The 12,896-nt window shown below is 59.9% G+C and overlaps 1 protein-coding gene across 1 annotated transcript in view; it reads left to right on the top strand.

The window, feature by feature from the left end:
• The first annotated feature begins 7,986 nt into the window (after positions 1–7,986).
• LOC120584633 (glutamine-dependent NAD(+) synthetase-like) overlaps positions 7,987–12,896 on the top strand; it is a 5,298-nt gene continuing 388 nt past the window's right edge. The window contains exons 1-4 of the mRNA XM_039840391.1: positions 7,987–8,059; positions 9,178–9,238; positions 11,282–11,398; positions 12,786–12,890. Coding sequence (XP_039696325.1) covers positions 7,987–8,059; positions 9,178–9,238; positions 11,282–11,398; positions 12,786–12,890 — 356 coding nt within the window. The remainder of the gene's footprint in view (positions 8,060–9,177; positions 9,239–11,281; positions 11,399–12,785; positions 12,891–12,896) is intronic.

Raw genomic sequence — 12,896 nt, 5'->3', positions numbered from 1 at the left:
GGCGTGTGGCAGGACTCGGCTTATACTTGTAGAACTGACGTGGACCACAGACAACCAACTGCCCCCTGGGGACCATGACGTCAGGATCCGAGCCACCCGAACATGTCGGCTTGCTCTCCACGGCCCCCGAACCCTGGCGGCCGCCCACCAGACGCTCGCGCCGGGCGGTGACACCCACACGGCAGAACCTATCGTTCCGTACAGCCCCAGATGGCGTCCCCAACCAGAGCGTGCCGACCTGGCCCCCACGCCAGGCCCCACGTTCCCACGCCGACCCGTGCCTGTCTCCAGCACGGCACTCACACGTGCCTCACGGGAAGGTTAAGCAGAGGGGATGGCCACTCTTTCTGCCCCAAGTCACAGATCAGCCTCACGGAGACAACACCGAGCAGTGACACCACCCAGGGACCGTCTTTCGTGCTGGAAACGGACAGCCTCAGAGCCGAGCAGGAAAGCGAGATGGAGCACACTGCACGAAGGATGTGTCCCTTCCAGGGGTCAAACGAGACCAAATACGAGTTTGGAGCTCATTACGGAGCTCATTCTCCCCTCTCCCCAGAAGTCACCTCTTTGTCCTAAGCACTGAACACTGGGCAGCGATGGCTGGAGTCAGGGGACAGGGAGGTGTGCCGGGGGATTTTCTCCCCTGAGACTCAGACAGGAGCTGACACTGGGTAGCAGCTGTCTAGCCGTCTTCAATTTTCAAAGCCGAAAGGTCGCTGCCCGCGGCCGCGGACCGTGATATTCACCTGCAACCTGGCGTTGAGGGGTCTCACAGCAGACCGGAGGCTGTCCTGGAACCAGGCCCCGTAAAACCTCTAGACTCTTGTGATCCAAGACGCGTGCGTGGTCCTTCTCAACCCGCTGAGCCAAGCCCTGTAGGGGACACAAAGATGCAGATGACACTCAGGGAGCTGACACTTCAGGATGGAAGGCAGACAAGAGCCCAAATGACATCTACTCAAGGCCCACTGCTGGACCCAAGCGGGGGTACAGAGCTCAGGGCTCAGGGCTTTGGACGCGGGCCCGAGGGGGTGTCGCCCGCAGGCAGGCCGATCAGGCTGCCTGTCTGCCCAGCGCCCTCGGTGTCGGGCACAAAGTAAGGACTTGGTAGCAGGGGTGGGACTGGCCGGAGGCGGTCGTGGACATGAGCCGGCGTGAGGAGCACCAAGGGACCAGCAGGCACTTCCTTCGTAGACGTATACGGGGCAGCCATGCTGCGCTTGAAACATTCTAGAAGCTCGTTTGTGCCCAGATCAAGCCCCCCGCGTGTGCCCATCCCCACTGGCCCGTCCCCATTGGCACGATGTGCTGAGGACAGAGCGGCGGCGACAGTCCCCTGGACCGGAAGCCTGGCTCCAGGGACACTCGCTGACCCAAGACCTCCACGAGTGCCTCGGGGCACAGACGCCCCCACACCGGAGGGTCCGCGGTGTCGTTACAGCTGGATGAAGGTTTAGTGTCCCACACGTGGGCAAAAAGACGAGCCAGTGACTTGGACGGGGCCGCCTGGCGCCCGGGTCAGCAGCCTGGGTGGGGTCTGCCTTCCGCAGGCAGGAGCTAAAGGGACTTCGCTGCTGACAGCTTGGGGGGGATCTAGAGGCAGCGGCTGGGGATGAACTCTCGACGGCGCTGTCGACGCCGGACGGTAAGCTTTTCCTCGCCGAGGCACCTGGTTCAAAGACGGCCGTGCCGGGCAGAAGCCCGCCGTCTGGCCCGCGTGTCTGCGTCTGCGCGTCCTCCCAGCTGGGCCTCACACTGCCGACCCTTCTCCTCTGGGGCAGCAACCCTGACGTCCGTCTTAAAGGAATACGCTGCCAGCTCGGTCCAGACACAGCCACAGCGAAACTGCCTGATACAAACCCGGGTACCCTGGAGGACTGACCACCTGAGCGACGCTGCTCCTCCCTCCCAGAGCCCTAATTACCAGTCTCAGGCTCTAAATTAGCCGATAAAGAACCCGTGGAACCCCAGACCTCCATCTCTGACCCGGATAAAGGCAGAGCCCCGCGGCCTCGCTGTGTGGCCCGGGCCGGCTGTGAACCCTCCCGGACCTGTTGGTAACACATCCTGTCCTCAGGGTCCCTTTACGGTTCGTGCTGAGCCGCCCCCGTGAGGGAGGGCCAGAGCAAGTGCCCCCCGCACCCCGACCGCTACCAACAGGCTGGGACCCACAAAAGTGATGATTTAAGCCCCATGGCAGCTTTTTTGGCACCTCGAGGGCTTAGTAATTTAGGGGTGCAGTAGAGACCCAGGACCACGGCAGGGAGGGCTGGGCACTAGCTCGATGAATACTCGAGAGGCCCCAAGGCCACCATCAAGGCTGCAGCTTCTCACGTCACCCATTCCTGTTGCCAGCATGGCCCCCACTAGGAGTTCGACCAGTGTGTCCTTGAGCCTCTGTTTGTCTTGCTCAGCCTTGGTCTCATCTGCAAAGCATTGTCCACTTTGTCAAGGACACGATGGTCATGGTGCCGAGCGCTCAGGGCCAGGCCTGACCTCGTCAGCGTTCAGCTAAGAGTCAGCCACAGCTGGCGCCACGCGGGCCGCAAGCGGGCTCAGCGGGGCTCACGCAGGGCAGCAGCGGGGGGCTCCGCTTGGCAGAGGTTACAAAACCAACCGACCCCCGAAGTCTAAGGGGGTACACCCGCGTGTCCAAACCTAGAATGTTCTGCTCACCCACTGTGTAACCAATCCCCCCTCGACTTAGTGGCTTAAAACAAGTCTTTTTATCATCCCTCATTGTTTCGGGGGTCAGGAATCTGGGGAGACACTGGCTAGGCAGCTACGGCTTCAGGGTGTGCTGGAGTCCCCGCTCTGCCTTTTCTGACCTGGCCTGGGAAGGCACACGCCATCACTTCCGGCACATTCTGTCAGGTACAGCGAATCAGAGCCTTTCAAGGAGGAGTGGCAACATATGATAACGCGAGACACTGTTGGGGTCATCGTCGGATGATCTGGCCTGTCCCAGATAACAACCAGTCACTAGGCCCCTGCCGAGTTCCAGCCGCCCACGGGCTCACGGAATTCTCACACGGGGGGCCCTGGGGAGCGGGCCCTGTCAAGTCCACCTTCCGGACGAAGAAGCCGAGGCAGGAAGGTAGAGCGAGTGGTTCCCTAACACAGACCTACAGCGACGGAGCGGGTCCCACGGGAACCCCATCCTCCATGACACACCTGGGAGGCACAGTAAATTCCAGAACAGTCGGGATGAAAACACCCAAACAAGCACTAACGTTTGGGTGCTATGCCAGGTGCTACTCCAGGGAATACACCCACAGAATCACTTTGGGCTGGAACGCCATCCATCAGCAGCGGAGTCTGTCTCGGAAACGTGCTCGTCAAAGGAGGCGTAGAGACTGAAAAATACCGGCCTCTGGATTTTTACTTCAGATGAGCATAAACGATAAAATCCAAGATCAGCGACCCGGAGGGCAGCTGTTCTCCTGGTCTGAGGCCAGGCAGACCAGCAGCTCCCCGTAGGGCTTTGTCCTGGACCTGAGTAAGCAGATGCAAGAACTCACACTGTAGTTTGCGACATACAACTCGCAAACTGTTGAAAACGGCGAGATGACTCAGTGAGAACATCAGATAAACGACACACCCATCAGGGGAAGACTCAACAGTTGTTTAAAAAATGAGCCCAACGCAGGAAAAGGTGCCCGGACGTGTCACGGCATAAGGACAAGTTGCAAATCTGTCCTTAAAATGACTATTTTAAAAAGCTAAGCACCAAGACGTTAAACTGGGAATAGGCGTGGCTTTTTTTTTTTTCCCTCTTTCCTAATTATTCTCATAGAAATGTACTTGTAGAATAAGATAATTTAACAACAACCAAGTTTTTTTTACCAGCTCTTGGAGTCATGAGACCCACAATTCTGGGAATATTTGCGGCTGTAACTGGGGCCAGGAAGGTCATCCGTCCCCACGGTGAGGGTGACTGTTCGGGTGATTCTTGCAGGTGATACCTGCCGCTTTTCTACACCCCCCACCCCCTCCGGCCCCCTGCGGGCTGTGTGGTCACTCCCTCAGCTGCCACACGCAACTCACAAGCCTCGCCTCGCTTGCCAGACGCAGGGGCTGCCCGCAAGCTGTGCTGTGCCTTTGAGCCCCTGGTGCTGGAGAGCTCCGGCCTGGCTTGGGCTCCTGGCTGGGCAGTTTCTGAGGGGTGAACTGCAGCTGTGACGGCAGCCACAGGGCTCTGCTTTTGGAAAGCAACAGCTGTGCTTGCTAAAACACAGGTTTAGAAGCCCGGCGTTCAAGGCCCTCACCTGTCCCCTCCAATCCGTGCCCAGGAGCCACTGACTTTGGCGTGTCTTCTTCCAGATGGTTTCACGAGCTTCACGCAACACACACCCCTCCTTCTTTCTAAAAACCGGCTCGCACGGAAATTCTTTCGCAGCGTGGCGTCTTTGCCTCGTCCTGTCTTAGCATGCCTCGGGTCTACTATACGAGCCTGCCATTCTTTTTAGCTGCGATCTACCCAAGAGGACTGTGTTAGCCGTAGTCCAGGATCGAATTGTGCTTGGATGGTTCCGAGGTTCACCTGCAAACCGTTCTCGTTTTTCGGTGGAAAAGCGTCCTGCGGTTGGAAGGACTCCAGCCCCCTAGGCCTCCCCTCCCAACCTCCCGGCGACCTTTGAACACCTGGCCTCCCCGGCGGCCCCCCAGCTTCTCAACTCCCTCGCCACAGAGATCTATATATTTGACAGAATGAGCAGGACTCCTCAAAACTCTATTAAAAGAGGATTCGCCAAGTCGTGCTCAGAAAGAGGGCGTTTTCTGCTCCACCAAGAGGGGACAAAAGGGCCCCTCCCGCTCCACCGTGCAGCCCCCACGCGTCGTGTCTTAAATCTGGGCACCCGGCCTGGCGCGCCGTGGGCCTTGGCTCCTGCTTCCTCATCTAAGTAGCTGCAGGAAGAGCTCGAGTGGGCATGGGGGGCACCCCGCACTAAGACCAGAGCGCTGGGTGCCAGGTGCATCTGAGGGCAGACCACCCAGCTCCTTCCTCAACTCTGGGCAGAAAGTCAGTTGAGAGGCACAAACTTTTAGGCAAAAGAAACCAGGCAGGCAGGGTGGAATTCCTGCTCTCTGGTCAACGCTGACCAGCAGCGTGGGGGTTCGGAGGGTGGGAATGTCCGGATGGGGTTCTGCCCCCGACTCCCAGCCCCCCTAAACACAGGCGCTGCTCCCCCACACTGAAGCAATGTCACCAGAGTTGTGGGTTTGAGGCTTGGCTCTGCCACCCTCTAACATGTGACTCCACCCGTCACGTCACCTCTCGGGAACCCCAGTGTCCTCACCTGTAAAATGAGGGTGATGCCTAACGGGTGGATTATTCTGAGAATTAGCCTCAAAGCGCTAAGCACAATGCGGGACACACAGGAAACCCCAGCAAATGACGGGAGGTCTTGCACATCGCCTTTAAGAAAAACATTTCATTTCCTCTCTCCTGTACCTTAAAACCCCACTTAATAAAATTATACAATGCCCAGGAAAGAGGCAACGCATCATTATTTTAAGAGCAGGGAAGGACGGATGGCTGAAAACGGAGGGGAGCCTTTTGTGGGCTCGGCCCGCACAACTCCCGGCGGGGACCCCGCCCTAAGGAACCCCTTCCTAGCAGAGCAGTTCGGCGGCTCTCCACCTGCATCCAGGTGCTCGGCGAGCCCGCAGCCGCTCCGTTAGGTCCTCAAACAGAAAACCGCGTCCGCTCGCGTGGGGCGCCCGAGGAAGGAGCGAGCCGGGCCGGCCCAGGAAGCACTCGCCCGGCTCCGCCCCGCCACGGCTCCCCCAGAGGAGCCCCGGAACCCCCGGGAGGCAGGGCGTGCGCGCAGGTCCGTCTCGGGGTGGCCGGCCGGCGCCCGCGCGCCTCCGGCTTCTCCAAACCAGCGCGCGGCCGCGGCCCCGGCCCGGATCTCACAGGCGCGCACGCACGCCTCGCCCACCTGACCGCGCATCCCCGCCTCGCCTGCGCACTGTCCCCCGCTCGTGCGATCCCAGGCCTGACCGCCGCAGGAGCCCCCCACCCCGCCAGCACGAACCTCACCTGCGCGCTCCGCTCTGCTCGCAGCAGCACCAGGTAGTGGGGCCAGTCGTAGCCGCGCCCCCTGCTAACGTATCGGGGTGGAAGACCAATCGGAGGCGGGCTCTGCACGGGTTGGGGTCCCTGCGCCCCGCGATTGGCCGCAGCGCCTCGCCCCACCTTCTGAGCTGACTCCGGGCCACCGCGCGTACCACTCGGCGGCGGCGGGGCGCGAGATTGACGGTCGAGGGACCGCCCCGCGCCAGCCCTGCGGGGGCGGACACTCGTCACGCGCACGAGGAGCTCTCGGTGACGAGAGTGCCCCTCGAGGTCGTCCCACTGAGCACGAAGGTCCAAACGATCTGCTCCTGCCTCCATCAGTCATTGGACAGGGGCGGCTCTTGCAAGGGCATGACCTTGGGCCGGGCAGCGACCCCGCACCCTACACCTGGGGCATCAGGCTGACTGGCAGAGGTATCTGGTTGGCACAGGTCTGTGTTCTTCACAGAGACATTTTTTTTTCCTGCAGTTTTTTGAAAAATATCAAACATACAAATCAGTCGAATATATAGTAAAGTGACCTCCACATACCTAGATTCGACAGCTGTCAACTTTTCTCTCCTCAATCTGTGTGTGTGTGTGTGTGTGTGTGTGTGTGTGTGTGTGTGTCCCACCCTCCATTTTTGCCCTGAACCATTAATTAGCTACAGGTGATATCTCCCTCCTAAATAATTCAGTATCCATTTCCTAAAAACAAGAACGGTCACCTGTGTTACTCAAATAAAATGACCACACTCTGGAAATGTCACACCAATTCAATGCTATTACCTAATATATTGTCTAGATTCAGTGTCCCCAGTTATCCCAGGAATGTCCTTTCTTGCTCTTTTGAAAAATCCAGAATCCAGTCGGGAAACCACACTGGGCATTTGGTTGTCATGACTCCTTAGCCTCGAAAGGGACGGCGCGGACACAGCCTTGGTGTCTCGCTTCATTGTAGCTTGTCGGGCTTCCATGGCGTGACAGTTTTAGAGAGCTTTTTGCAGCGTATCTCTCAATTTGGGTGTGGCCGTTTCCCTCACTCGTCACTTAGGTCGTGCGTTTTGAGGCGGGATAATATGCTACATAGGTGATGTCCTGTCTTCATGCATCATATGAGGCCTGAGACGATGTCCCATTGCTGACAGTGAGTTTGATCGTGTGGATCAGGTGCTTTCTTCCAGAAATCTCCATCTCTCCTTTCCTGACTAGTAAGTAATCGCCGAGTGACACTTCGAGACTAGATATGCTGCTCCAAACAAACAACCGTTTGCCCGGTCATCTAGCGTCTAATGACTGTAGCCTGAATCGCTGACGCCTTGGTGCGAAAGCGTGATTTTCCAATTTCATCATTCCTGCAACACTTATTAGTTGACGTTTTTCTGTAGAGAATTCCCCTCTCCTATTTAATGTAGTTTTTTGTCAGTGTGGACTAACAGATTTTTTTTTTTAACTCATTGAGCTATGATCCTGAACTGTCATTAACTTTTTTTAAAAGTCATTATCTTTTGGATACTCAAATTGTCTCCTATGTGGCCAGTGGGAGGCCCTTCAAACAGACTTCCTTTTTTCAAATAACTTGCCCCTCACACTCTGAGCACTTGCTCATTTTCTGCGGCTCGGCCTTAACCCCCGGCAGTCGCTGCCTCACTCACTGCGCAGGCGCGCCCTGCGCTACGCCAGCGGGGCGGGGCTAGGGCGGGGCGAGGCAGCGGGGCGGGGAGAGGGGCGGGACTAGGCAGCGGGACAGGGCGAGAGGATAGGCGAGGAGGAGGGGCGGGGATGCGTGACGGACAGCCAGGGGCGGGGAGAGGGGCGGGGCGGGGCCTGACGCGGCTGCTCTGCTGTCCCTCTCCGGCACCGGAAGACTCACAGGTTCCTGAGCCTCCTGCTGTGAGTCAGGATGGGCCGGAAAGTGACAAATGGCCACCTGCTTGCACTTTGAGTGCCGAGTGGGCCTGGACTTCGAGGGGAATTTGCAAAGGATTTTAAAGAGTGAGTCCGGGACAGCGAGGGGGCGGGGGGGCGGGGCAAAGGTCGCCTCTGGCCGGCCTGGCACGCTTGCAGCAAACGCAGGGCTTGGCCTTGGAGAAACTCGCAGCTGGGGGCGTGGGGACAGATAATAGATACCGGCCACGCCCGTGTGAGTGCCCAGGCCGCCTTCTTCCGAATGGTTACAGTGCCCAGGGTCACTTGCCGTGTACGCTGGGTAAGGGAGCTGGCTGTGGAGGTGGAGTCCGGAAGGTTGGGGGTGTCCCTGTCCTCAGATACCTCTGAGGTCTCATGTGTCCTAGCTAGAGCCGAGCTGCCCTTCCTCAGAAGTGTTCAAGGGGAGAGGGTGGCCTAGCCACCGGTGAGGACGTGGTGAGGCACCCCACAGTGGTGGTCTCGGTTACCTGAGAACCTTCCCGGGGGTCGGGCACTGGGAGAGGCTGGCCGAGAGGAGTGACCTGGGATGAGGGTGAGTCCGCAAGCTTAGAAACCTGGGTGCATTGTGGGAGCGCCATGCAGTCGCTGCTGGCACCGGCTCACGTCTGAGAGTGAGCGTATGCACCATTCCTTCCTACCCCTAAGGCGGGGCGGCCCTCCCAGCCCCGCAGGTGTGGCCACCCCACCTGTGCTCAGCTGCTCACTGCAGGAGGGCCGGCGAGAGCCACATAAGCAGAATAGTTCCCCTGAGGACATCTTATCAGCCAGGTGCCTTGGCACTTCATCTGTTTTATTTTTTTCAATATCATCCTGCCTGCGGCTCACCAGAGCTCCGAGCGAATCTCGTTGGGGTGAAGAGAGGCATTCCGGGGCGGCGGAGGTGTCTCCCCGCAGCCGGCCTCCTCCTCCACACTGCACCCGGGAGCTGCTGCCCAGCCCCAGAGGCTGATAGCGCCTGCCGCCTGCTGCCAGGGCGTGACCTCTGCCGTGGCGCCGAGGGTCAGGCCCTGCCCGGCTCCCGCCTCCCGCAGGTGTGAGCAGGGTGATGCCGTCCTCGGCGGCCCCGTGGAGAGCTTTGTCTGGTGTGGTTTTTATCACACAGAGCGCATCGAACATCTTATCTGCCTTCGAGCACGTCCCGGGTGCTGACCTGGCCCCGCTCTCTCTCCCTCTCGGTACTGCAGGCATCGAGATTGCCAAACAGAAGGGAGCGAAATACAGACTTGGACCGGAACTGGAGATATGGTGAGAGCCGCGCGTGCAGACAGCCCGGGGCGGGCAGGGAGGTGTGCGTCAGTCCCGCGGCCCTTTGGGGACAGCAGGGTGGCAGCCCACGGAGGAGACCGCGGAAACCCCTGAACAGCAGCAGGCCCTGCGAGGCCAGGTGCCCGAGTGTCCTCTGTGGGCCGACTGCGGGGGCCGGAGGGGGCGCTGAGAAAAGCGGGCAGCTTCTCTGGAACCACCGCCCGCCCCAGGCCATCCCGCGGCCACCAGCGGGTTTCGGGGTCGGTCTCGGTGCCTCTCCGTAAGCTAAGCCAGCACAGCGCTCACTTCAGCTCTGCCTTTTTGGGGTGCCCGGGCGCTGATTCCCTGATTTCTTTCTCATCCCTTGTTCAAAACTGACCGATTGGTTGCCACGCCAAGCCTCTCACGGGCTGCGGTCGGTTCCTTTGTGACTGTGGGTGCCGGCCAGCGGCCCCGTGCCTCCGTCGAACCCCGGGCCTCGGAAGGCCCCCTTCCTGGACTCTGTAAGCGGGCCCTACCTTCTCCGCTTGTGGCTCCGTTGACACCCTCATTTACTTCATCCCGACCGGCAGGGCCTGGGCACCCTGGCGCCCACGGCTGGAGGCTTTACGACCTCTGCCCCCGAGCTCGGGCTTCATCCCTGCCTTCTGTCTGCTCCTTCCCCCTGGAGGGCTTGTAGCCCACAGCCCGGTCCCCCTCGCATAGTCGCCATCCGGAGGCGCTTAGAGGTTGGGGCTCACCCCTTTCTTCGTCCTGTTCTTTTTCTCGCCCCTCCCCCGAATCTGGACGGGTCATCTTAAAAGGAGGAAATTTTAACTCGAGGGTCCCCGGATGGTATATTCACATCGGGCAGGGCCGAGGGCCCCACCGAGCTCGGATCCCATTAATTATTTCCAGCAACCTACAGAGAGGAACAGGCAGGAGAGGGGCCGGGTCGCTCCCCAGACACAGCGTCTTCCTGTCCCCGCGTCAGTCCAGCTCCCCGCCCCCCAGAAGACGCACCTGGGAGCTGCCAGAGAGCGAGAACCCACAAAGCAGGGGTCCATTGGAGAGGAAGGAACACCCCAGGTCTCCCCCTCACGGGGCACCTCCTTGACCCCGTTTTTACCTGAGACGCGGGCTTTTCCGCCTCAGAGCCGGCACCCGGCAGGCGGTGGCGGATGCCGGCTTCGGCGTTGCCTTCGTGCCTGCCGTTTATCCGCGTCTGCAACGTGCCCCGCAGGCTGCGTGGTAGAAAGGAAAGCTTTCTGAAGATTTAGAATTAGTCGACAAAACGTCTGCGTTTCGTCACGCAGCAACCCAGTCTTCACGTTTGCTGGCGTCCTGGCGCGTTGCGGTCATTTTCCGGGGCGCCGTGACCAAGTTCCACAACCCAGAGACCAGAATCGGGGTGTCACAGGGCAGGGCCGTGCAGCCTCTCAGCTCCCGGCTCGCGGTTCCGTGCCTTGTGGCCCCTGCTGGGTCTTCGCTGCCTCCCGCTCCTCCCCGCGTGTCCTCTGTGTCTTACGAGGATGCCTGTCACTGCATTTAGCACCTGCCCACGTCACCCAAGGTCATCTCATCTCGAGACCCTTGATTTAATTACATCTGGAAAGACCCTTTTTCCACACGAGGTCATTCTCACCAGTTCTGCGGCTAGGACAGGGACGTGGCTTCTGGGGGACCCCGTTCGGCCCACCACAAGCTGGGCGAGTGGTGTTTTCAGGCCGTTGTTAATGCTCTCCCTGCCTGAGGAATGTTTTTCTGTAGATCAGGGTGCTTTTGGCCACATTGACACTTAAAATAATCCACAGGCAGACAGACGCTTCTTGACACAAGAAAGAATGTGTCACAGCAACTTAACACCAGGAGAAAGGGACAGGGGCCCGGTGTCTTTGTTTCCGACGAAATGCATCATTTTCATAGTGACCCTAACTCTGGCCGCACGCGGAATCTCATGGGAGGCGTTCGGGAGATCCCAGGGCCTGGGTGGTACCCGGGCACGGCCGGCTCGACTGGCTCCCGCCGTACCCCGGGCTCACCCTCTGCTCCCCACCTCTGCAGCGGCTATGGCTGTTGGGACCATTACCACGAGTCAGACACCCTCCTGCACTCCCTGCAAGTCCTGGCTGCCCTCCTGGCGTCTCCGGTCACTCAGGACATCATCTGCGATGTGGGGATGTAAGTGCCAAGGCGAGCGGCGAACAGGCAGGCTCTGCAAGGGAGGGGGGTGGTCTGAGGACGTGGCGCGTCCTGCAGCATCTAACTTCCGGGGTGTGAAATCTGCACATCTCAGAGGATGCACGAGGCCCCCTGCAGAAAAGTGGGTTTGGTCCCCGCCAGCCCCACAGACGCCTCATCCCCTTCCAGTGGAGGCGGCTCTTGGAGGCAGTCTTCGTATGGTCTTCCAAGAGTGCCCACGCACGTGCAAACACGCTTTGCACAAGCGGGAGCCCCGCGTCCACCCTGTCACACGTACGGCACCTGCTGCACTCAGTGGTCAGGCTGGGGTGGCTGCACATCACTCCATGTCCACCTGCCGACCGGGTAGTCCCAGGGGAGTGTGTTTCCTAGGTGCAGACGTACGGGTGCAGCTTCCCAGCAGCGGGTCGTGGTTTAGGCGCCTGGGTGTGGCTGTCACAGGTGTGAGGTGATACGGTGTAGGCACGCGTGGGTTGAGTTCTGTAGGTGTAGGTAGGTAGGTAGGTGGGTGGGTGGATAGTGTTCGAGAGGCTTCCTCCAGTGATCAGTCAGCAATTTAAATAAAACTGCAGATCTGTTTTATTTAAAATGTTCACCACGTGCTTGTCACACGTTTTGTACAAACACGAACACAAGCATGTTTGGTTTCGGCTCAGAGGAGGGATAGGGGCGGGGCGGGGCAGTGACTCGGGGTGGCCAGGGCGGGGGAGGGGCTGCCCCGGCTGCATCCTGCCCTGGACTCCCCACCGAGGGCAAAGTGGAGGTCAGCGTGAGTCGGCGCCAGGCGGCGTTGGGGACCCCGCCACCCGACTCAGGGGCCCACGCTGTCAACACTCGCCTTATTTCCTGTGTGCATCCCTGGCATTTATGTACCAGCCCCACCCATTTTCAGCCGGCAGCCCGTCCCACCGTCCTCTTATAAGGCACCCCCTGTCTCCCTGGTGCCCACTGCGCTAGCGCTGGGTGCCCACGCGGTCCCCCTGGGCCGGCCTCAGCCACCTGGCCTTTCCAGCGTGGCCTGTCTCATGCAGAGAGGGTCGGTGTCGGGTGGCTAGAGAGGGGACGTGGAGCACAGGGTCTGCCCTGAGGATGAACAGATCTGCCCCGCAGCCAGCATTCTAGAAGGGGCTCTGTGGGGACAGGGCTCCGGGGGAGAATTGGCAAGGCACGGGGGCTGTGCACAGGGCCAGTAGGGGACGGAGAGGTGACCCCGCAGCAGGATGTGAGCACAGGGACGGATGTGGCCCCTGGGAGGTCTGGAAGCGGGGAGCAGCCCTGAGCGGGACGGCTCTGCACTCGGCCGAGGAGACCCCATGTCGTGACGGCCACACGGGAGCTCCTCGCTCGTTTTTACCTGCAATCTGAGGCGGTGGCAGAGCAGCCTGCTGGTTCTCGCGAGGGACCCCAGGACGTGTCGTGACAGACGCGTGCGTCCCCTCTCCTGGCAGGCCCGTGATGCATCGAGACGTCCGCTACA

This window comes from Pteropus medius, unplaced genomic scaffold (assembly GCF_902729225.1).
Source record: "Pteropus medius unplaced genomic scaffold, Ma_sr-lr_union100, whole genome shotgun sequence".
Classification (NCBI taxonomy): Eukaryota; Metazoa; Chordata; class Mammalia; order Chiroptera; family Pteropodidae; genus Pteropus; species Pteropus medius.
The sequence above is the reverse complement of the archived record's forward strand: the minus strand, read 5'-3'. Positions and strand labels throughout refer to the sequence as shown.